The sequence below is a fragment of the Lucilia cuprina genome, chromosome 4 (assembly GCF_022045245.1).
Source record: "Lucilia cuprina isolate Lc7/37 chromosome 4, ASM2204524v1, whole genome shotgun sequence".
NCBI lineage: Eukaryota > Metazoa > Arthropoda > Insecta > Diptera > Calliphoridae > Lucilia > Lucilia cuprina.
Window position 1 is genome coordinate 15,543,951 of NC_060952.1, and position 23,600 is coordinate 15,567,550.

The 23,600-nt window shown below is 29.9% G+C and overlaps 6 protein-coding genes across 7 annotated transcripts; 2 read left to right on the forward strand and 4 right to left on the reverse strand.

The window, feature by feature from the left end:
* The first annotated feature begins 370 nt into the window (after nucleotides 1-370).
* Nucleotides 371-7,357, forward strand: LOC111690754 (myb-like protein Q). Its single transcript, XM_023453308.2, has 4 exons — nucleotides 371-1,858; nucleotides 5,718-6,562; nucleotides 6,642-6,799; nucleotides 6,926-7,357. Exons 1-4 carry the CDS (start codon nucleotides 817-819, stop codon nucleotides 6,987-6,989), a joined length of 2,109 nt encoding a protein of 702 aa, XP_023309076.2. The 5' UTR covers nucleotides 371-816; the 3' UTR covers nucleotides 6,990-7,357.
* A 2,774-nt stretch (nucleotides 7,358-10,131) lies between these two features.
* Nucleotides 10,132-12,163, forward strand: LOC111690779 (glutamate dehydrogenase, mitochondrial). Its single transcript, XM_023453340.2, has 5 exons — nucleotides 10,132-10,590; nucleotides 10,649-10,936; nucleotides 10,989-11,293; nucleotides 11,349-11,744; nucleotides 11,799-12,163. Exons 1-5 carry the CDS (start codon nucleotides 10,182-10,184, stop codon nucleotides 12,021-12,023), a joined length of 1,623 nt encoding a protein of 540 aa, XP_023309108.2. The 5' UTR covers nucleotides 10,132-10,181; the 3' UTR covers nucleotides 12,024-12,163.
* On the reverse strand, nucleotides 12,048-14,076 carry LOC111690775. The gene has a single exon (XM_023453332.2). The coding sequence runs from the start codon at nucleotides 13,841-13,843 to the stop codon at nucleotides 12,191-12,193; it is 1,653 nt and encodes a 550-aa protein (XP_023309100.2). The 5' UTR covers nucleotides 13,844-14,076; the 3' UTR covers nucleotides 12,048-12,190.
* Nucleotides 14,077-14,223: 147 nt separating this feature from the next.
* LOC111690784 (hatching enzyme 1.2-like) lies at nucleotides 14,224-15,977 on the reverse strand. Its single transcript, XM_023453345.2, has 2 exons — nucleotides 14,957-15,977; nucleotides 14,224-14,599 (listed from the first exon to the last, which is right to left on the reverse strand). The coding sequence occupies exons 1-2, from the start codon at nucleotides 15,800-15,802 to the stop codon at nucleotides 14,372-14,374; spliced, it is 1,074 nt and encodes a 357-aa protein (XP_023309113.2). The 5' UTR covers nucleotides 15,803-15,977; the 3' UTR covers nucleotides 14,224-14,371.
* On the reverse strand, nucleotides 14,463-22,605 carry LOC111690781 (cell division cycle protein 16 homolog). Of its 2 annotated transcripts, XM_023453343.2 has the most exons (10): nucleotides 22,004-22,605; nucleotides 21,777-21,939; nucleotides 21,177-21,292; nucleotides 20,682-21,112; nucleotides 20,540-20,619; nucleotides 20,275-20,480; nucleotides 20,015-20,208; nucleotides 19,773-19,941; nucleotides 19,268-19,709; nucleotides 14,463-14,599 (listed from the first exon to the last, which is right to left on the reverse strand). In XM_023453343.2, exons 1-9 carry the CDS (start codon nucleotides 22,442-22,444, stop codon nucleotides 19,305-19,307), a joined length of 2,205 nt encoding a protein of 734 aa, XP_023309111.2. In that variant the 5' UTR covers nucleotides 22,445-22,605; the 3' UTR covers nucleotides 14,463-14,599; nucleotides 19,268-19,304. The 2 variants fall into 2 exon arrangements, with proteins under 2 accessions (XP_023309111.2, XP_046804340.1); XM_046948384.1 differs by lacking the exon at nucleotides 14,463-14,599 and having other exon boundaries at nucleotides 19,174-19,709.
* LOC111690783 (hatching enzyme 1.2-like) lies at nucleotides 16,176-18,560 on the reverse strand. Its single transcript, XM_023453344.2, has 2 exons — nucleotides 17,462-18,560; nucleotides 16,176-17,395 (listed from the first exon to the last, which is right to left on the reverse strand). Exons 1-2 carry the CDS (start codon nucleotides 18,275-18,277, stop codon nucleotides 17,132-17,134), a joined length of 1,080 nt encoding a protein of 359 aa, XP_023309112.2. The 5' UTR covers nucleotides 18,278-18,560; the 3' UTR covers nucleotides 16,176-17,131.
* Nucleotides 22,606-23,600: the final 995 nt, after the last annotated feature.

The window sequence follows — 23,600 nt, forward strand, 5'->3', positions numbered from 1 at the left end:
TAAAAAATACACACAACAACAAAATATCATAATTATTAAAAACGTATTAATAAACAGATTGGAAAAAATCTCATAATAATTAAAGAATATTTAAGGAAAAAATTCTTAAAAGATTACAAACTTTATAATGGATATTTAATGAGATTTAAAAAAAAATATAACAAGTGTTGAAAAAATTAAAACCAAAGGATTATTATGTTTAAAAAACAAATAAATATCACTTAATATTTTTTTATTTATTAAAATAATTAAACATTTTAATAAATTCACCCGCATTTAATTAAAAACAAAAAAATTTACAAAATTGTTCTAGTGTTTGCAAAAAATGAAATATTTTTCAAATATGAAATTTCAATTAAAACTAAAAATAAATTAAAATCTATTAAAACCCTCTTTTATATAAAAAAAATCAATTCAATTTAATTTGATTTATAGTCCAGCAATTTTTATGTTAATAATATTGCAAGTACTACCAGCATAATTTGTTCCAGTGAAATATTAATTTAAAATGATGTCAAATCAAATGACAAGTGACTAAATACATTGAGAAAAAAGAAAAAAAAGAATAATAATATTAATTAAAATACCCGGGGTTTTAGAGAAACAAATACAAGCATCCCCCATATTTTAAACTAGATCGTGCGTTTGCAAAGTAATCCTCCGCAACGTATATGTGTGTGAGTGTGCGTTAAATTAAAATACAAAATTGTGTGCGCTTTATTTTTATATTTTATAAAAGTCAATGACGTTGATTTTCAAATCAAAGGAAATTGAAATTTTTGTCAACGCTGTACCCAAGCAAGTTAACCAGAAGACATGCCGCCCTCTGCGTTTTTAGTTGGTTCTACCATTATAACAACACCCGATTGTGAGATCTCACCAAATAAAACAGCCTTGCAATTGTTATCACCACCTCCATCACAACTACAGACACAAACTCAAATCCAAGCCCCTGTACGCCAGAGCGTTAGTCCACAAATTAAAACGGAATATAATTTAAACAACAATTGTCACTCGTTGCAAAACTTTAATTATTTGAATACAAGTGATTTGAGTGATAAAGCAACGAATATGGTTTTGCAATCATACAACAGTTACGAGCAATATCATTTGCAACAGCAGCATCATGGTCAAACGGCTGCTACGGTGTTGGCACAACACTCACCCCCTTTATATAATACAGCAACAACAAACTCACCCGCCGCTATAAATACTCATCATCAACAAAATACCCAGCAGCAGCAACAGCAGCATCATCATCAACAACAACAAAATAATCTCCCTCAGTATCAAAACCTTTACAACAGCCCGCCTCATCATCAGCAACAACAGCATTTGACAAATCTGTCTGCAACACATAACCTCAGTAACAACAACAGCCACCCCCACCATCAACAACATCAGCTGCAGCAACACCAGCATCATCAACAGCAGCACCAGCATCAACATCACCATCATCACTCCCTCCACCAACATTTGAGCCATCAACAACAACAGCAGCACGCGCAACAACGTTTATCCGCCGGCAGTAGCAGTAGTATTACTTCATCATTGTCATCAAATAATTCCTCTCTAACTTCGGTTTCATCTGCCAATACAAATGTTTCTTCTACCACACCTGCTGTCTCATCATCATCGTCATCATCATCCGCCTCGACGTCTACTGCTGCTTCCTCAGTTGTAAATTCTCTAACCACCTCCGGCTCACCCTCATCGGCTTCGTCAACGGCTGGTCCGTTTTTGTCAGCCGCCTCGTTGGGCATTAATTATTTCAACGATACCATACCATATGTGGGAGATTATTCAGCTGCGACGGGTCATTTATACACCGATATTGATGCAAACTTTTTTAGTCAAGGTAAATGAGAAAATCCAAAAGAAAAAATATAAATCTCGCGATCGTAGAAAACAAACAAATAAGAAGCATTATTTTCTTTACAAATTAATCATTAAAAAGTGTATATAACATGATTATGATTATGTTAAAAAGGATTAAGTGTGATAAAATGTTTCTTTAACTGAAATTTCTCTCAATTTGTTGAATTAAACTTTTGATAAATAAACCAATATCTCTTAAGGTGACAAGATCTTTTTTACACTATTTTAATAGAATTGAAATTTTAATATAAATGTTTCATGAAAAGATCATTTCACTGAAAGATTTGGAAAATAAAATGTTTTAAAAACATAAAATTACGTCACATATGCCTAATTCAAAGAATTAGCAAAGACTTATGGTAGAAAAAATTTTTAAAATTAAAGTTCTTAATGAAATGATTTCATATTTTTCATAATTTTGCACTAAAATCATATATAAACAAAAAACAAAAGAAAACGATAACTGAAAATATGTATAAATAGAAGTTTTTTGCAAATACATAATTTATATAAATTCCATACAAAATTATTTAATACTAAAAACTTTTTTACTGATTAAACATTTTAAGCTAAAATAATACAAATACCAAGAAACGAAACAACAAAAAAACATAAAAAGATTGTCAGACAAAAACCCCTATAAACAATGAACAAATAAAATCAAGACCGAGCCAATGCAAATAAATGTATTTATATTTAAATATAAAACAACAACGTAAACAATTAAAATATTTTTAATTACATTCACACTATATAAATTAAACAAAAGAAGAAGAAAAAAACAACAACACAAAACTTGTATGTACTTGTTTTACACACCAAAAAAACATGAAGCAACTAATTATCACATCAACACCACTACCACCCTCAAAAATTTACAAATATTAGAATTTAAATATAAAAAAAGAACTACAATTGGAATTTGAAACACATAAATTAAATCCAAAAAAATGCTTTGTATTTTTTTTATTAATATTCTAACTCGTAATTGTGGTTGAATGATTATAATTTTGTTAAATTACATTTCGAATCAAATATTTACTTAAAAAATGAAAACCTCAACCACAAATACCTCTTTGATGTCGAGATAAATATGTTTGTCCTAAATGAGGAGGGTGTAAAATTGAGATTTTTCCTTAAATGGATTTTAATTAAATTGCTACTTTTTTTTTTTTTTTTTTGATAATCCTTTTGTAATTTCCCACAAACACCCCTTTTTAAGTGTAATGACTTTGAAAATGTAAATAGAGCCAATGTACACATAACACCATAGAAAGTACCGGCAAAATTTAATTGTTTTATTGTTGTCATGGTAAATAGCTTAAGGGAAACATTTTTGTTTTAAATTCAACAAGTTGTTAGAGAATGTAACAAGTAGTATTTAGCTATGATTTCTGTTATTTCATATTACTTTAAATATGAAAAAATTCACAAAAATCAGCTTTTTATAAACAAAGTTTGCAAAAAATTGCCACTAAATTTGAAAAATATAAAAATTACCCAGCAAAAACTTACATTGAATAAGTTAATGGGTTAAAAAGCTAAAATACTGTTTTAACTACATCTGCATTAGTATTTCAATTCATTTTTTTAACACTGTGATGAGATTGGTGGCAAGTACTTACTCCCTCACTTACAAGTAAGAACTCACAATTAGGGCGATAAAAAGTTGTTTTGTTTTTGCGTTTCTTGTTAATTAGTAAATGAAGTCAGTAAAATAGTACTTAAAATTAATGCAAATGGTATGATTTTTTGCTGTGTAGATAACAAAACTTGGACAATTTTTAAATAATTGAACAATATGTTTTAACCGCTTTAAATATTTCCAAAAATTTTAAATGTTTTCATAACGATTTTAGGAAAAATGTTAAATAAATTATACACTGAAATTATACTATAATGTTTAATAAATTTTAATTAATAACTTCATAGTCTTAATTAATACATTAATTGCCTTAAATAACATTTTGCAAATATTCTTCTAAGAAAAATATCAAAAGAATTATATTTTGAAATTGTAATTTTTCAGAATTTAATATAATTTTAATAACCTGATCTTATTATCGATTCAAACTTTTCGAAAAATTACCTACAAAATTGAAAAAAAAAATTTTTTTCTAAGAAAAATTTACATATTTAAAGCAAATACTAAAAATTCATTTTGAAATTGTAATTTTTCAGAATTGAATATGATTTTAATAACCTGATCTTAATATCGATCCAAACTTTTCGAAAAATTACATAAAATTATCAGAAATACTTTATATGACAATATTTCAAATTAAAAAATTTTAAGTTCACACAATTATTAGACTTTTACCGAACATGTAAGATCTGACAACGGTATATCACAAAAAACAAACATTTCTTTTAAGAAATTGAATGCATAATAAAGTAATTTATAACGAATTAGATCCTTTAAATTTTACTCAATCAGAGTAAATAAAACACAAGAAAAACAACAAACATTTCTAATACCAAGTACAATAAACAGCTTAACAGATACAAATATACAACTTTAATAAATTGAAATAAAAATGGGAGGAGTATATGGCCAATACACTTAAGACACACACACAGATACAAATAAAAACAAAACAAAATCTGAGCAAGTAAACAAACTCTCAAACTTGACAAGCATCTCTCTAAAATAAATTTGAAAGCATCTCAAAATCTGCGCAATAACAATCATAAAAAAAGTTTGCAAAATTATAATGCCCCCCGAAAAACAAAACAGCAGACTTGCAACAATCACAATAATACAACAATAAATCTTAAGCACACTGGTTTTATACATAAAATGCCATTACACTCCCAAAAATAAATAGTAAAAGCTTTTTTGCAATGAACTTTTGTTGTTGGTTTTAACAGCAACAGGTTTTTCATGATTTTGTTTTTACTTCTAATATTTTTTTTAGAATTTGTGTTATATTAGTAGTAGTGATATCTAATAATGTTTTTCTCTCCCTTCTTAAACTATAAGAAATGTAGAAAAATTGTTATAGATTTCTTTCATACACGTACACACACACACCCTGGCCTCCAGAGAAGATAGAAGAAAACCCAACGGTCGGTTGTTTGGTCTCTGATTTTTTTTTGTATTGTATCTCTAAGCTTTATATTTTATTTATTGGGGTGTTTGAGAGAGTGTGAGTGGTTGTTGTTATTATTTGGTTTTCATTTTCTTGTTGTTTTTGTATTCATTATACATATGTATGTAAGTTTTCTTGGTGTTTGTAACTCATTGGATTTTGATTGGTTTTCGAATTTTATCAAATCATCAACGATTTATGCGCATGATGTTAGTGTTATTGTTTTTGTTGTTAGTAAAGTACATTTCATGAAGGGGTTAATTGTTTGGTGGGGTTTTTGTTGTTATCTTTTATTTGTTGTTTTATTATTACATTTAATATTTAGATATTTGTCACGCCTTTTAAACGGCACAAGAAAATGTTTGTTTGTTAGAAATAAAAAGAAGGAAAATTATTTTTTTTTTAAATCTGGAAAATCTGTAAATATTCTAAATATACGTTGTAGCTAAATTTCCAAAATATAATATAAAAACATATAACAGTTATATTTTTTACAAAAATGCAAAGTCGAACTTAAATATTTTAGCAAAAAAAAAATAGTTTAATAATTTCTTTAGATTTTTAAATTATAATGTTTATTTTCCGAACTGTTTCTCATTATTGTATAAATGCTAAAAAGGATTCCATTATTTTATGTTAATAATAGTTTGTATAAAACATATAACCACCAAAAAACTTAATTAACTATAAAAAACATTCTTTAAACTTTATACTAAATCCACACTATTTTTATTATTTCTTTTTTAGGATATTCAACTCCACATGATCGCAATAATAGCCCGCCACCTCAACAGCAGCAGCAGCAATCGCAAACTGCTGCCAATACAGCCATGTTGCCACCAGCTCAAACACAAAACTCCACATCCTCCAATGCCAATAACAATAGCAATAACAGTGGTTCAGCCCTTTCGCCCAATAGTGCTAATAGTAATAATAACAACAACAATAATAATGGTGCCAATCTCAATTTCCTGCAAATGACCATGAGAAACCCAGCCGCTGCATTCTATACACAACATCCCATGAAAGAGGAGCCCGGTACTCAATCCGCCTATGGAAATCTAAGTGCCAATAACAATCAGACAGATCCCACAGATTTGTCTGGGTTCGGTTTACCTGCCAGTATGACCAAAACGTCAGCGGCCAGTTATGATGACAATGATTATCATAACAGCATGTCGTCACAGGATCATCAGAGCCAAGCAAGCTATTTAGACGGTAGTTCGCCGGATTTCTATGGTCTTAATGGTGTGGAACAGAAATATACAGACTATGGTCGTTCAAGGTTTCACAATTCCTACCCGCCAGAGTTTTCCTCCTACGATACATCACAATTCCCCTCAATGGCCGCGGCCGATCAATGGGGTGTCCATCATGGTAATCAACATCATGCCGCCTATCTGTCTACCATGAGTCTGGACAAGGCTTTATTGGGTACTTATCCTTCACAGGGAGGTGTTCCCTGTTTCCAAGGCTCTGGACCCATACAACTGTGGCAGTTTTTGTTAGAACTTTTAATGGATAAAAATTGTCAAGGTTTTATTTCCTGGACTGGTGATGGTTGGGAATTCAAATTGACAGATCCTGATGAGGTAAGTGATAAATTGTGCGCCTAATAAACTGACAATGATTAGCTAACGTTTTTCTTTTTTTCAAATTATTTCCTTTAAGGTGGCTCGTCGTTGGGGTATACGCAAGAATAAACCAAAAATGAACTATGAAAAGCTGAGCAGAGGCCTACGTTATTATTATGATAAGAATATTATACACAAAACAGCAGGTAAACGTTATGTCTACCGTTTTGTTTGTGATCTACAAAATTTAATTGGGTAAGTTTCAATGCTACGTTTAAAAACTAGAAACTTTTGAAATTAACTTTTAAAAACTTATTTCGTGAACGAATTCTTTATTTAAACTTAAAACTAATAATTTACTTTCCTTTTTTTCCGTTTCAGTTATTCACCCGAAGAATTGTGTGCTAAATATGACCTCAAAACCGAAAAGAAAGATGATGATTAGAATTTTTCTTTAGAACGTAAGACGTGCTGCAACAGACTTTAACAAAAACAACAACAAAATGGTGGATTCTTCCAAATGTGCTTAAAAGTAAATTTCCAACTGCTCTACCACTACACTCAACAAAAAGTAACCCAACAAACAATATAAAAAAAATGCTAACTAAAACATACATAAAAGAAATTCAGTTATTTTTCTATTAATTACTCACATAAATGTTCTTTTATTTTTTTTGTTAAAGATAAAATAGAAAAAAACATTTAATAATTTTTAAATGGATAAATTAAAAACGTGATGTAATTTTATAAGTTTATTTTTTTATAAAAATATTTAACAATCATATTCTTTTATAATATAAATCAAACAATAGTGGCTTGTTAGAAAATTAAAATATATATTTAATAAAATATTTTTTAAATTTTATTTAATAAATAATTAATTTGAAATTAATTAATTTTACTTTAACTTTAATACATTTTATGTATTTAATATATAGTTAGTTTCTCTTTTCTTTATTAGTTATAAAACAGAAAACAATAAAAAAACGCAATGTTCTCGTTAATTTATTAAGTTTTATGATTACAAAAAACAAAAAAAACAAAAAAATCCAAAATAAAAATCATTATTTAAAACAAAAGCTCAACATTTTTATGGAAAATTTTGAAAACAAAAAAATCAAAGTTGTGCAATTAAAAATATCCACAAAAGGTAATTGCTAAACATAAATTTGAAATGCCATATACTAAAAATAAAATAATTGAGCATCCAAAGTTAAGTGATATTAAAAAAAAATCTTTAAAAATCCCCAAATTATTTTGTAAATATTTTTTTTAAATATAATTTATAATTTCTTTTAAGTGTCTTAGACTTCAAGTTCATTTATTATTAAATGTTTGTCACATATTATTTTTTATTTTAGTTTTTTTATTTTTATATATATAAACAAACATAATTTTTCTCAGTGCATGAGTGCTTCCGTGAGACTCAAGAGTTTTATTTAAAAAAATACTTATAGTAAACAAACATAAAAATCTTTATTAACACAAAAAATACCCACAAATTATGAAATAATTTAATTAAAAATAAAAGAAAAAACATTTAGTAAAGTATGTAAAGTTTTATTATTTTATAAATATAAACTTAAATTAATTATCAACCTTATTGTTTTAATTAGTTGTAGAATTTAAATGAAAACAAAAAAATAAACATAAAAATATATTCTAAGTAGGTGTAAAAATTATAAAAATTAACTATTGATAAACAAAACAAAAAAAATGTAATAATAATTTAACATAAAATTTAATTTAAAACGTTTTTTTTCAATTAATATTAAAAAAATATTTAAATATTTAAGTCAATCCAACAAAAATCTATACATAAACAAAATGCTCAAACATTTGCATAAACTAATTAAATGAAATAAAAATATTTGTTAAAAAAAATTAAAAAAAAAATAAAACAAAAACTGTTTTAGTATTAACAAAGTTGTAGGCTTGTAAATAATTGAAGGTTGTGATAAAGGGTGGGAAATTATATTTGTTTTATTTGTGTAAAGGTCCGTTTTGCCGAGAGTTCTTTGCAGGAGCGAATGGTGTAGAGGCCTAGCAAATATGTTTCTAAAATAAAAGGCGTGTTAGTCCTGGTGTCTTCTGTGAAAAAGCTGAGTTAAGTATATTTCACAGTCTTCCCAACAATTGTAGTTTTTTTCAGGCTGTAGGATACTACATGACCTCGATGACAGGACACTGGGTGATAGGCAGACAGGACACTGGGTGATAGGCAGACATCCAAGTCGGTTTGTGCTCCCCTTCAACGATCACTGTCGCAATTGCAAGGACAGGGAAAAGGAAGAGAGATGGTGAAATATCTGGTTCTAAGCATAATAATATCCTCAGATTCCTCACAGCTATAGCCTGGATCTAATGCTCTTTGACTCTACTTGATAGTTCGCGTGCTGTGAACTACCACATTAACCCTCCAAATTATATATGTACATATAACGAAAACTGTTCATTCGCATTTTGTATATCATTAATGATTACAACTGTTTTAGTTAAACTGTGAATATCATATATACTATTACGAATATCAACATGAAATTTTAGCAATATATGTAACACGAGATGGTTTTTAAGATTGCAAAAAATAGAGTTAACTTTATTAGCTTCTGTGTAATATGAATTTTTGTACTTAAAGCCTTAGTTCGAATAAGAAGGTGTGGCAGTGGGCGGAAAAAAATTATTGTTTTTAAAAGCTAATTTTTTATACTTTTATATGAATCCAATTTCTTTTAAATATTTCTAAAACATCAATAGTTATAAGCAAAAATATAAATTAATCGTTACTTAAATTACTTTTTACCAAGTTCTGTTCACCTATTACTTTACGAAAATTTAACAATTCACAATTCACCATATTTTTAAAATTTAAAGATTTACATTTCTTGCTTATAATTCCTTAATTTTTAAGTCAAATTCTTTTAAATTTCTCATGGATTTAGAGCAGAACATGGGCTTTAAAGTAGTTAGTAAATAGCTGACATACCTTTATATTTGGTATTGGAAATATCAGAGAAATATAACTCGTATTATAAAAGTTATACATAAAAAACTATGAAATTTATATTGTAATATCTTGGTTGCTGCTGGGAATACAAATCTAAAAGTTCGCTTACAATTAAAGAATAAAGTGTACTTGAAGATTATACAATTTGAATTTAAGTTATAGGGCTTGACAATGAGCTAAAAATGCCATATGTTCAAACTTCAAAATAGACCGACTTCTAAGGTAATCAGTGTCTTTTATTCCTGTTTTGAAAACAAATTGAATCGCCATAGATTATCCGTGTGAATGTAATGTAATTGACGATTAAATATTTTATTTGAAATTATAACAGTTTTTGAGTTTTAATGTAAGCCAAAAAGTATGCTTTAAAAAATATATTATAGTATAAAATTTTTAACTAAGTGTAGATGTCTACTTTTTATAACAGTATAACACAAGGTTAACCCAGCAAGCATAACTGTATTAAGATTCAGATATAATAAAAATGATATAATTTGGAAACCCTTAAAGATTTTAAAACATATTATGCTACCCTATTATTATAATTATCAAATTAAAAACCAATTCGAATAAGATATTTTTCCATATATTTTGAAATTTTTATTTGATAAAATTAAACAGCATAAAAGAATGTTGCAAATCTCAGCTAAATCATATCGCTTAATTGCTAATAAAATATTAAATAGAATACCAAAAAATATCTACAATTTAATATTAAAACGTCTAGAACATCAAATACCCGAACATTTGAGAAAAGTGGCACAAGAAACAAATCCTAATTTAGCCCATATGGTTCAATATTACTATCATGCAGCCGCAAAGAAAATGGAACCATCTTTAAACAAAGAACTGGAACTAAAATACCCAAAAATGGAAGATAGTAGACGTATAGCACGAGTAGCAGCTATTTTAAAGTTGATGGGTATTGTAACGACTTGTTTGGAAGTATCGTTCCCTATTATAAAAGAAGATGGAACGTATGAAATTATAACGGGCTATAGAGCTCATCATATGAAACATCGTTTACCGGTTAAAGGAGGTAGTTTTATATATGTATAAACATGAAATTATATAAAGCACCTCAATATTTGTTTAAGGTATACGTTTTGCCATGGATGTGGATGAAGACGAAGTAAAGGGTTTGGCTTATTTGATGACTTTTAAATGTGCCTGTGTAAATGTTCCATTTGGTGGAGCTAAAGGTGGTGTACGTATTGATCCTAAGATATATACCTTAAGTGAATTGCAAACTATAACAAGACGTTATTGCATGGAATTATTGAAAAAGAATATGATAGGACCGGGAATAGATGTACCAGCTCCAGATGTTAATACTAGTGAACGGGAAATGAGCTGGATAAGTGACCAATATTTGAAGACTTATGGTGAGTAGTAAATATTAATGTTATGTACTGCTTTAGTTTTCAAATTTCTTAGGTCATAATGATATCAATGCTTTGGCTATTGTTACTGGTAAACCGGTACATATTGGTGGCATAAATGGTCGTGCCTCGGCTACTGGTCGTGGGGTTTGGAAAGCTGGTGATGTTTTTATTAACGATCAAGATTGGATGGATTTGATTAAACTTAAGACAGGCTGGAAGGATAAAACAGTGATTGTACAGGGTTTTGGCAATGTGGGTTCTTGGGCGTCAAAATTTGTGGTCGAAGCTGGGGCAAAACTGATTGGTATACATGAATATGATGTGTCTTTATTTAGCGCACAAGGAATTGACCCAAATGTAAGTTTGTAAAATCATAACAAAAAATATTATTCAGAAGTATTTCCCTTAATAGGATCTTATTGAATATAGAGCCGATAAGAAAACCCTTAAGGGTTATCCTAAGGCTCAGGAGAGACAGGGTGGGCTTTTGCATGAAAAATGTGACATTTTAATGCCATGTGCTACGCAAAAGGTTTTAACTGCCGAAAATGCCGATAAGGTTCAAGCTAAAATAATTTTAGAAGGAGCCAATGGTCCTGTAACACCTGCAGCTGATATTATACTTAGAAAAAAGAACATACTGATGATACCCGATATGTATTGCAATGCTGGTGGCGTCACTGTATCATATTTCGAGTTTCTTAAAAATATAAATCACGTTTCCTATGGGAAATTAACAATAAAACGCGATAACTCTATGATACATGAAATATTCAATTCTATAAATGAATCAATGGGCGATGGACAGGTAAATTAATAATTATTTTTTTGTAATTCTAACTTTTAATTAAAAATTGATTAGCTTAAGATAACACCCAATGAAGCTTTGCAAAATATACGAGATTGTACCTCAGAAGCTCAAATTGTTGACTATGGACTTCAAACTGTAATGGAGTCATCTGGTCGTGGTATTAAGGAAACAGCTCATGAATTTGCTCTGTGTAATGATTTGCGTACCGCCGCCTATATTTATTCAATTCGGAAAATTTTCCGAGCTTTAGAAAGTTCTGGTATTTCACAGCAGTGAAACGGTATATAAATGTGTTTAATATTTACATTAAAAATGTTTAGTTTTTTGAAAACTCTTTTAATAAGTTGTAATAAAATAAACCATTATTTTTAAAGAATTCTTTCTATATTAACACAAAATATACATCAAAAATATAGTCACAACTTCCTAATACCACTTCACTTTTAAGCAAATCGTTTGGCTGCCAAAACTCTTGAACGTGGTAAACGACATTGACTAATGCTGTGCAAACGGTATTGCATTTCTGGTTGATTTACTTTCTCATGCAACTTCTTTTTAGCCTCATCTACAGTATGAACAACAACACCACCGTCGCCCGAATCATCCATATTGAAAGCCTCACCTTCAGCACATTCGGGACATTGTTGGGTCAAAACGATTTCATTAATATCTGTGGGCCAATCGCAAATCTTTTCGATTTGTTTAACAATAAAATCACCAAAGGCTTTACTCTCATCCTTTCTTTCCAGAATATAAACACTAGCGGTAATATCGAAAACTCGTCTTTCGAGGATTTTTAGAAAACGACGAACATTGACCAGATCAACATGGGTATGATTGCCAAGTAAAACCATAAGAGGAGAAGCGTCACTGTGACACATTTGAAACAAGCTTTCTATACCTTGTAATAGATTCTCCAAGCGTTGATCATTTGCTTCTCGAACCTTTTGCAGTTCTTCGTTTTTCTTTTGCTTCTCCGCCAAGGTCTGCTCTAAACGTTCTATGGTTTCGGTTTGATCTTGTAAAGACTGAACATTCGATTTTCTCAGAGAATCTATATCACTATACAAACGATTAACCGAATTGGTGAGCAGTGTCATGTGATAACTTAACTCATTGGCATAGTTAAAGTAGGAATAGTAAAGACTTTCTTGTTGTTGAAACTTCTCAATGACCTTTTCAACATTTTGTGTTTGTGTATAGGCTTGAATCTTCTCCAGTATTTTATTATATAAATTAATTTTCTTTGTATGCTCACGGCGGAATTTGTCCCGTCGAGCGTACTCTTTGGGTTGCAAATCTGCTAGTACTCTAGTTTTTCCTTTGGTATCCATAAATTCTGTGGTATCAGCATCAGCAGCTATTTTACGCATAATGCCCTGCATTTCCACTTTACGCAAATCTCGTTCTTTGGTTTCTCTCTTCATAATGTTATCGATTTTCTCATAAATATCGATACAATTATCAAAAGTACCCAAAGCATATTCAATTAAATCTATAAGATACTTCTTATCACTATTGAGTTTCTGCACCAATTTTGTATAGGAATCGTTGAAAAATGTTCTATGATTGAGTATTTGTATGAGTTCTTCCCTCAATTGAGCATTGGCTGCTGCAAAACCACATTCACGTCTGACACCAACCTCTAATTGATTTTCCAAAATCATCATTTTCTTTCTCGCCTTAGCTACATAAGCCTGATGTTGAGTTTCAGGCACTGTTTTACGATTAAGATCATATACCTGTTTATTAACACGACTTATCTCACGCTCTAAGTTAGCTATTGCCACTTTAAGTTTACGTGTATCATCGCCCAATGCCTCCTGACACTGTACATGACACTTGATATTCTTGAGGCAACGTTTATTGTCTCTTGTATGGGTGATGCCATTGGCCACCCATATCTGAGCTCTCAAATCATCTTTTTCCATTTTCAGTTGTTCGATGGCATTTTGATAACTAGCTTCGATAATGGTCTCCTTGCGTGTTTTCAATTTCGTTGATAGGATTTTTTTGTACTCTCGTTGCCGTTTGCCCAGTTCTTTTTGCTTTGACAAATAGATTTCAAGGAAATTTTTCTTGGCAATATTATCCATGATGGTAATAAAGTTTGATATTCTTTTTATGAGTTTTGTTTTAAAGACTTTTATTAATTTCGTTAAATTATTAATAAAATATGCAGGTTAAAAAAAATTGTTATATTAAAAAAAAGCTTTTTTGTATTCTGTCAAATGTTTTTCAAATAATTTTTCTGAAATTATAATCGATAACAAGGTAGATCGAAAACATGACTTAACTAGATCTTGAAATAGTTTAATGAATAGTTAAATGAATTAATAGTTTAATAAACAGTTTGACACACCATCTTTTCTAAATTAAGAACAATTGTTTTCAAACTAATTATGTTAATGAATCATCTACAATCATACAAAATCTGTTTAATTTACAATTCTTAACGCTTAATGTCGTCGTTGTATTTGCAAATATTCTTATTTTTATTTTATATATTCATACTACTAAAACTAAATGAATGTGGAAATGTGAGGAAATATTTACAATTTTCTGTTGGACAAGAGCACTTGTAATGAATTATGTTTTTAAAAGTATCTTATTAACTTACTGTTTTACCCTAATCTATTAAAACCAGTAAAAATATTACCAATAAATGCCCCTAAGCGATTATTAGTAAAACTTTGAACAAAAGGAAAACGCGATTGTGTCCGTTCGGGTAATTCTATTGGTGGCTCATCTGGTTTAGGATTTGATTTACACTTATACATACGATTGACTTTTTCAATATCCAATGGTGAAAATCCATCACGTTGTCCCATAATATTTCTTCCTTCGGGTTTCTAAACAAAGGAATAGAGAATTAAGTGAGTGAGATGAAAAGGACAAACGACTGTTTAAACTAATAATGCCTTATGTTAAAACAATTATTAAAGTTTAGTAACGATTGTTAGCTCAATAATCGGTTTTGCATAAGGCAGATCATATTTTTTATTACTTCTTTTTTAGTGTTATTTTAGTCCAACTACTTAGACTACTACTTTAATAACGAAATTATAAGATCTCGAAACAAATTCTGGGATTTGAAGGCGATTGAAATTTCTAATAAATTTGTTTTAGACTTCTATTATCAAATGCCAAAATTTAATACCTGATCTTAATGGAATTCAAAAAAGAAACACATGCACACAAAATTTTACCTTAGCCACTATAGTAGGTTGTCCGTTACTGGAAAAAGCATTCGGTGAATAGTGCATAACACTGCCATAATCATAGCCCACACCAAAAGCAACAGTATTTGGCATCCTTTGGAAATTACTCAACGCCATTCTATGTACATTTTTAAATTGTATAGTTACAAATGAATCTCGTTCTTTGCGATTTTGTTCATGTAGGAAACCCAAAGCATGCATAAGTTCATGTATAGCGGTACCCGGTTTTGTCAAACAGCCAGGAGTTTGTAGATTTACCTCTTGTCTACCACCCACACGACCAATGGATGACCAACAACCTGAATTACCTCTAACTATGGAAATATAATCATACTCTGAAGTGCGAGGTATAAAACGTATGCATGTTTTGGCATGATATTCATCTATAGCAAAAGATATTAGATCTAATTCTTCTTTAGTAAAATCGCCAGCAATCTCAAAGGGTACTTCTGCATTGGGCCAACGGGAGCTTTTCGAAGTTATGCCATTCTTTAGAGTGATTGCATTTTTTGGCATTAAAATATCACCTTCCAAATAGCTACCTAATTCCTCAGGATTAACTTTAGCTTCATGCGGTTTAAACTTGGCCAATAATTTACCAGTAGTATTAAAATCTGGCAAACCATATAAAGATCCTCCATAAACACTTAAATCAATCGAATTTGGATCTTGTATTTCGGCAAGTTCATTAGATACCACTTCAACTATTTCAGAATCATCATCAGAAGCATCGTTAAGAATTCCTTTAAATATACCAGACGTAAGAGGTATGCCGAAAACATGTTTGCACAAAACGTTTAACACAGTTACCAACAATATTAATTTATAATCCATTTTATAGCGCTTGTTAAGAGAGGTATTATATAAAATTTATTAATGTTCTTTTTAAAATCTCAATCCACAACTAAAGTGTATTTACTACAGTCTACATTAATTTATATACCCTCTGATTTTTTTTAAATTCTAGACAACGTCACTATTTAAAGTCAACAATCAATCCCAACTCAAACAATTAATGTCTGATAAGAATACAACTGCTGTGATCAGCAGGTACTTATGTATGTCTGTCTGTTTTCTTTATTTCGGTCTGCATGTCTTTTTTCTGTTTTAGCACTACTACTCGTAGTCATTGTATTAAGGAGCATTGGCCCAAAGAGTGTAAAATCACCTATAACAACCTTCATACAATGTATCTACTACATATAAGTATTATGGTTATGTTTTATTTGTTTAAACAGCCGTTAAACATTTAATTTAAATAAATATTTGTTCTAGTTATTTTTGGTGAGTATTTTGGTTTTTTATGTATATAATTATTATTTTAATTTTGTTGTGGTTTCAATGCATAATTTCTCCTAAATCAGTTTAGTTTAAATTGTTGTTATTTCTTCGACATTCCCAACATCAAATAAACTTGAGTGTTGTTGTTAACTTGGTTTATAAGGTTATTGACTCCTGCACCCTTTTGGCTATTTTGTATTGTTTTACAAGTGTTTCAATAATAATTTTTTTGTGAAATTCATTCACTAATATCAAAACAGTCATAAACTAAATACACATAATAAACAGAAAAAACGGAAATGTTTTTTTTTTTGGTTAAAGGTTTATGGGAATTTATCATTACTTTAATTCAAGTTCAATTACAAGGTGTTGTTTGTCTTTAAAGAAAAAAAAAAAACATTTTCCATTGGTATGGAATTTTTCAAAAGTCATATACCTCACGACCCTTAACAAGTTTACACGAGTTTTTAATTGTAAAATTAAATCAATTGAAGGTTCTTTAAATTAGGGAACTATGTTACTGGAGCGATATTTTGGGTTTTTTTAAACAAAGTACACATTTTCAAATATGTATGCAATTGGTAATGTAAATACAGTAGTTTATTTTCACGAAAATTCTCTATTTTTAGTGAGTTTTTAAATTTCTAGTGAAAACTTGTATATTTAGTAAAAATTTTAATTTTTAAAGAACCGGCAAAAAAATCAATTTCGTTGCTTTCTAAATAATTAAAAAATAAATTTTATTTGCAATTAAAATAAAATACTTTGGTATAAAATTAACATCTACGTAATCTAAAGGCGAAACAAATATAAAATGTTTAATACTTGTCAAATGTCCTGTCATGGATAGAATGAAACGTTTAATAAGTTTCTTTTTAATGCTTAAGATAAAGGATCATCGCCTAAACCTAATCCACTCAACAAACCACTAACGAAACTGGTAACTATGCTGTTGTCTATGCCTTGACCGCCAGGAGCGGGTAATGGATTTGGAGCTGGAATTGGAACAGGTGCTGGAATAGGTGCAGGAGTTGGAGCAGGTGCTGAAACACCACCATAACCACAATCATACATTTTGTTTAGTTTTTCCACATCAAATGCAGAAAATCCATCACGTTGGCCCATTCTAGCTCTACCCATGTTTTGCTACATATAAATTCCATAATTTTAAATAGTAAAATAAAATTAAAAAAAAAGAAAACATTTACTTACCATAGGAACAATAGTAGGACGACCATTAGTGGAGAAAGCATTGGCAGAATAATGCATAACACTGCCATAATCGTAGGGTATACCAAACGCTACGGTCTTAGCAGCTCTATCAAAGTTGGACATGGCACTTGGTTGAATATTTTGATATTGAATGGATACATATGAATCACGTTCCTCGCGATTTTGTTCATGCAAGAAACCCAAAGCGTGCATAAGTTCATGTATGGCCGTACCAGGTTTAGTTAAACAACCAGGAGATTGTAAATTCACTTCTTGCTTACCACCAACACGTCCCACCGAAGACCAACAGCCCGAATTGCCACTAACAATGGAAACATAATCCTGCTCATTACTGCGTGGTACAAAACGTATACAAGTGCGTCGATGATATTCTCTAATCGCATGCTCAATAATAGACATGTCACGAGCATTAAAATTACCACGAATTTCATAGGGAACAATGCCCTTAGGCCAGCGAGAACTTTGTGAAGTTAAACCATTTTTCGTTGTTATCTTCTTTTTGGGTATCAAGATATCGCCTTCCAAATACGTACCCAATTCTTCAGGATTAACATCAAATGCTTCTGGTGTATAATTTGCCACCATTTGAGCTGTATGCTGATCATCGGGATCGCCATAAATTGCTGAGCCATAGAAACTCAAATCGATTACATCCTTTAAATGCGGTGCTTCATTAGTTAAAGTATTGGCAAAAACTTCTACCATTTCTTCTTCATCACCAATTTGCGGTATTAAAGGAACACTACACACTTTCCCCACTACCAAAAATAGCAGAATTGCTAAGAAATTAAACATTTTGATAGGAGTTCTTTTTCGAATATTTAATGTTAATTGATTCCAAGTTAGTTGTCTTTCCCTAAGGTAGTTCTCAGCTTTAATTGAATTCTGCACATTTCACCAAAATTATTTGACTATTTATATGTTCACAGCGGGTTGTCTAGTCCACTTATTGTCTATTTAACATTATTATCTGAATTTCATTTGAAATTTAATTTTTTTTGCTAATTTTTTTTTTTCGTTTTTCCACACTTGATAAATAAACATTATATTTTTTTAACTTTCTTATCGTTCATTAATTATTTAAATAAGTAAATAATTTTTTACTTTGTATTTCATTCAACAAAAATTATTTCTTTTTATGTTTTATTTTCTAACTTTAAACAACTAAGTTAAAATAAAATATTTCATTATCACATTTCTAATTGTTAAATTATGCAAGATTCTTTTAAAGTTAATAAAATACCAACTTAAAGTTGTTATTTCAAATAAGTATGTATTTGGTAAATTACTATTTTCCACTTAAAATTAAGATATTTAAAAGCAAACTAATCAACATTTTTGTTCAAAACTGATTTTCATTAACTTAGTCAATAGTTTTCTTAAGAAAATTATCAATAACTCTGGAAAAAAGTGATCTCAAAGTCTTCTATTATTTCTAGAAAAAGCTACCCGAAATGTTTTCCAAGGAAGATATTTCTTTAAAACAATATGTTGAGAAACAAGATTTGTAATGGAAAATAACCTTATTTAATTCTGCACAAGAAGGACAATTATATAAATAATATTTCTCATGTTTGGAAGCTGTATCCTTAAAAAGTACAAATAATTAAAAAGGTGTTACTATATGAGTGAAGACCAAGTTCTACGTTGACACACACATAAGTAACTGATTTCATATATCCACTAAATACATATTCTTCTTTCAAGATTAAAGAATTCTAAATATTTTATTCGATACAATAAATACAGACATACATATAAAATAAAACAAATAAAAATTCGTACCTTTACAATTTACTCTCTAACATCAGCCAAAACTTTTCTAAATCTCCATATTCATGGCCATAATAAGATTCGGATCAATATCATCTGAATTTGCTGAAATATCTTCATCATCAAATTTTAGCTTCATACCAGTAAATTTCATTGTTGCTGATTCTTCCTCTTCAATAGGTGGGAAAAGATTGGCATTTTTAGTTGTAGGATATGAGGAACTACTGCTACTACTGTTCCATGAAGATTTGCCATATATTTCATCCATTACAGACTCCTCATCCATGAAATCTTCTATGCAAGTTTTTAATATGGTTGAGGTAACAATACAATCGCGATTTAAGGCTAAACTTTTGTGAAAATATGTAATGGCCTCTTCAAGATTGTCCATTAGGGCATAGATGAAACCAATGGCGGTATAGGTTTGAGGTGATTGAGGTTTTAAAAGCAGGCCCTAAAAAATAAGTTATTATGTTAAAGAAAACAATGAAGGCCTGATGATAAGGTTGGCTCTTACATATTGATGGAATTCCAAAGCTTCATTGAATTTCTTATTTTTACGACAACAGTGTCCTAAATTATTGAATAAAGGTTCCCATCTGGAGGATACTTCTTCTTTATTTTGTTGAGCTCTACTTTTTACAATATCAGCTGTGGTTCGAAATACTTCTTCGGCACTTTCATAGCTTTGAGCAATATAAGAAATAATTTTAAAAATGGAAGTTAATTTTTTTATTGACTTTACTACAAATAACTTACTACTCATATTCATATTTTATAACACCCAACTCATGTAAAACAAATACATCTAAAGGAGCTATAGACATGGCTTGATAAAAGAATTTCTCTGCCAATTCTAAATTTTTAGTTAAACCACATTCAACGCCTATATAAAGCAGAGGTAAATGACAACCGCGCATTAGTTGCGTTGCTTTGAAGTAAGCAGCCATGGCCTAAAGAAAAAATGTAAAAAAAAATTGTTGGAATACTTTTACATTTTTGTTATAATTTCTATTCACTTGATCATGTTCATTTTCTTTGGCAAAGGAATGACCATAAGCTAACCAGGCCGGGCCATATAAACGATCCAAAGATGTGGCTTTTGATAAATAACGTCTTGCCGGATCACTTTTACCTATAAGATCATAATAACAACCTACAGCATACCAAGAAATTGCCTTATCAGGATAACGATCCACTAGTTTATGAGCCACATAAAAAAGTTCTAGGAAAACATAAAGAAAATTAATTTATCAATTCTGATAGATTAAATAATAAACTTACTATTAGAATCACCAAATTCCACCAAACAGCCAATCTGTAGTGTTAAGGCGGCATTATGATAGGGATCAATTTTAAGCAACCTTATTTTAAAGAAAAGTTAATTAGTCATTTAAACATTTTCGTTTTTTTTTCTATCACATACTCATTTAAAATTTTAAAACTTTTTTTATATTCACAATCATAGAATAGTTTTTCCGCTTCGGCAGCCATTACATCAGTACTCTTTTGTATGCGCGCCATACAAGACGACAAAGCTAAAGCATTTGAAGTATCAACGTTATCTTTGCAACGACTTTTACCCGGTGTTTCCATATGAGAACGTTGTGAATCATTTATTAAGGAGGAGGCTCGTGTTAAACTGACTTGTAGTGAGAATGGTGGAATTTTTAAATCCTCTAAAACTTTATTAGCTGGCGACATTATTTGATTTTGTTTGGGAGTCATAATTTTTGGTAAAACTTTTTTATGTATACTAGCATCCGAGGCACGAGTACTTTGTATTTTTTCTGTTAATTCTTTAATAGATTTGAAGGTACCAACATTGCCTATGGGTGTTTCTTCGGCATTGGTGTGCTGATAAATTTAGTTACGCATATTTAAAATCAATAAATATTATGTATTACCAATTTCAACTTACTGGTCCTATAGATTCATAATATTTCTTTAATTGTGTTTCATATAATTTGGTTATCAACTTGGCATCAGATTCTGATGATTGTTGTTCCAGAGGTAAGTGTTGCATTAATTCTTTTTCTGTGAAAAATATAAAACAAAATCCAAATTAGATATTACTTCATTTGCTTAGTGCTAATAACTAATAAGAAAATATATTGATTTTGGACGTTTATTGTATTATGTTCTCGTTTAATATATATATTAAAGGAATATAGTTATAAAGAACCGATTTTTTTAAAGAGATCAAATATGTTCGAATAAGGTTTATGTAAAACGTATTGTGCCTATTTAGTCCATAAAAATATAAACAAGTTTTAGGTAATCATAAGCGCTAGAGAACAATTTGATATATACGTTTGTCATCTAATATCAAATTTCATTGAAAATTGGAACAGTTAGTAACAAAATGGATATGTTTGTCTATACAATTTTCAAATCTTATATTAAATGAAGCAAATATTATCTTATTCTAAACTTATATTTAATAAATCTATAATCAAAGCAACTATTCAATCAAAAGCCTTCAAATTAGTAAATTCCTGTATATTAAATAAACTCATACCTTCCCAGCCCATTAACATCTCATGCTGCACCAAAGCATCCAGCGCCTCAAAGCAATATACCGATTTGTGTAAAGCCTGCACATAATAGTCCATAGCTAAACCACGGTTGTCCATAGCTTCATATATTTTACCCTTTAAAAAGCTAATGGAAGCTAAAATTTCCTAAAAAAAAATAATATTTTTCATGAACCGAGTTTTTTCATCGTACAGAAATGAAATAACTTACATTTTTTACACTCTCTTCACCAAACAACATACTAGGCTGTTCCATTCCACCACCATCTAAAGGTTGATTTATTAAAGATGACGCCAAATACTCTATATCCACCGTATTAATAACAACAATAGCCTCATTAAATTCCTTTGCTTCATACAAAGCCTCCAGCAGTAAGTTATAACACGGTATGTGAGTCTTTTCCAACTTGTGCAAACGTATGGTATGAGCAGCACGATGATATTCCTTTAACAAAAACATACACTGTGCCTGACAGTATACATCCTTTGGATCATTTTGACTGAGACAGCAAACTTTTTCGGCCCAAAATAGAGCCGTCTGATAGCGTCTCATATCAAGAAATTGTTTCACCAATTTACGATAATGTTCCACATCAATGATACCATTTAATTCGCTTGTACTGTTGTTTCGCATTTCACTGTCGCCAGTCATAGTTTAAATGAAAAACAATATAAGTATTTTGCACGTTTTAAATCGATTTTAATTTGTTTATTTGCAAATTAAAACCAATTCAAATAAAAATATCCGGCTTTTTTGTGTCGAAAAATGCAATACAAAATGTATTTCCACCAGAGCCCTGCGCCGACAAATATGGCGGCGGCGACTGACACTAAATATGTCGGCAGCGGCTTAAAATCGACTGTTAGCCGGCTAAGTTTTCAACTACGTTCAGTTTTTAAATTTTCAACGATTTTAAATAAAAACGGAATCCGAGAGATCAGAAAGTGGAATTTGGAAGCAAATGTATTGTTTATAACAAAACAGAGCAAGCTCAAAAGTTGTGTGAGAAATTATGCAGGGATGAATAAAAAATTAACTCAAATCCTTTTTCCAAGTTTTACGAGCATCTGCCGATATTTAACCCTATCCTCCATATAAAACATCTTGCAGAAAATCAGTTTCTAAAAAATTTTGCATTAAGAAAATTATCAATAACGTAAAAAACAAAGATATTTTATTTGTTTATTTACTAGCTATACCCAGTGTGCTGTGCTACCCTAAAAGCAATATAAATAAGAAATCCACTAACGATTTTGGTGATTCTAACTACAATGGTTTTCCAGATATACAGTTTGTTACATATAGGAGATTCCGCGCAAATTATTGCAATTTCTCTAAATGTTCTTCAGTAAAATTTGAAGATTCTAGCTCTAATAGTTTCTCAGATATACGAATTTTTCTATTTAATTCATATGGGAGCTCCAATTCTACCATAATTCCATCATAATGATAACTTTTGGAATGATGTATTGGCTATAAACTGATTTTCTGTAAGAGGGTTATATTGGCGGAACGATCCTCATAACTTTATTTTTCATAAATGTAGGTTTCGGTTACTAAAAAAAAGTCCCCTTTTATAGGACCTCACTTAATCCGGGCTCTACATGCTTAATTTCACGTTTCTAGGTTCATTATTATACAAAAACTTAAAATGTACCTTTTGAAGAGTCAAAAAGTCACCTTTTGCAGGTTCTCACTTAATCGGTGCTCTACATGCTTTCATGTTTCTAGGTTTAATATTATAGAAAATTCAAAAAGTTCCTTTTGAAGAACAAAAAAGTTTCAAAAAGTTCACTTTTATAGATTC

Excerpts from the sequence above, each read along its gene's own strand:
- LOC111690754 (XM_023453308.2), top strand. The coding sequence starts at position 817 with ATGCCGCCCTCTGCGTTTTTAGTTGGTTCTACCATTATAACAACACCC. Across the intron at positions 1,859-5,717 it reads TGCAAACTTTTTTAGTCAAG|GATATTCAACTCCACATGAT; the intron begins GTAAATGAGAAA and ends TTTCTTTTTTAG. Across the intron at positions 6,563-6,641 it reads AATTGACAGATCCTGATGAG|GTGGCTCGTCGTTGGGGTAT; the intron begins GTAAGTGATAAA and ends ATTTCCTTTAAG.
- LOC111690779 (XM_023453340.2), top strand. The coding sequence starts at position 10,182 with ATGTTGCAAATCTCAGCTAAATCATATCGCTTAATTGCTAATAAAATA. Across the intron at positions 10,591-10,648 it reads TCGTTTACCGGTTAAAGGAG|GTATACGTTTTGCCATGGAT; the intron begins GTAGTTTTATAT and ends TATTTGTTTAAG. Across the intron at positions 11,294-11,348 it reads CACAAGGAATTGACCCAAAT|GATCTTATTGAATATAGAGC; the intron begins GTAAGTTTGTAA and ends TTCCCTTAATAG.
- LOC111690775 (XM_023453332.2), bottom strand. The coding sequence starts at position 13,843 with ATGGATAATATTGCCAAGAAAAATTTCCTTGAAATCTATTTGTCAAAG.
- LOC111690784 (XM_023453345.2), bottom strand. The coding sequence starts at position 15,802 with ATGGATTATAAATTAATATTGTTGGTAACTGTGTTAAACGTTTTGTGC. Across the intron at positions 14,600-14,956 it reads AACCTACTATAGTGGCTAAG|AAACCCGAAGGAAGAAATAT; the intron begins GTAAAATTTTGT and ends TCCTTTGTTTAG.
- LOC111690783 (XM_023453344.2), bottom strand. The coding sequence starts at position 18,277 with ATGTTTAATTTCTTAGCAATTCTGCTATTTTTGGTAGTGGGGAAAGTG. Across the intron at positions 17,396-17,461 it reads GTCCTACTATTGTTCCTATG|CAAAACATGGGTAGAGCTAG; the intron begins GTAAGTAAATGT and ends ATTTATATGTAG.
- LOC111690781 (XM_023453343.2), bottom strand. The coding sequence starts at position 22,444 with ATGACTGGCGACAGTGAAATGCGAAACAACAGTACAAGCGAATTAAAT. Across the intron at positions 21,113-21,176 it reads ATTATGAATCTATAGGACCA|CACACCAATGCCGAAGAAAC; the intron begins GTAAGTTGAAAT and ends TAAATTTATCAG. Across the intron at positions 20,209-20,274 it reads AAGAAAATGAACATGATCAA|GCCATGGCTGCTTACTTCAA; the intron begins GTGAATAGAAAT and ends TTTTTTCTTTAG.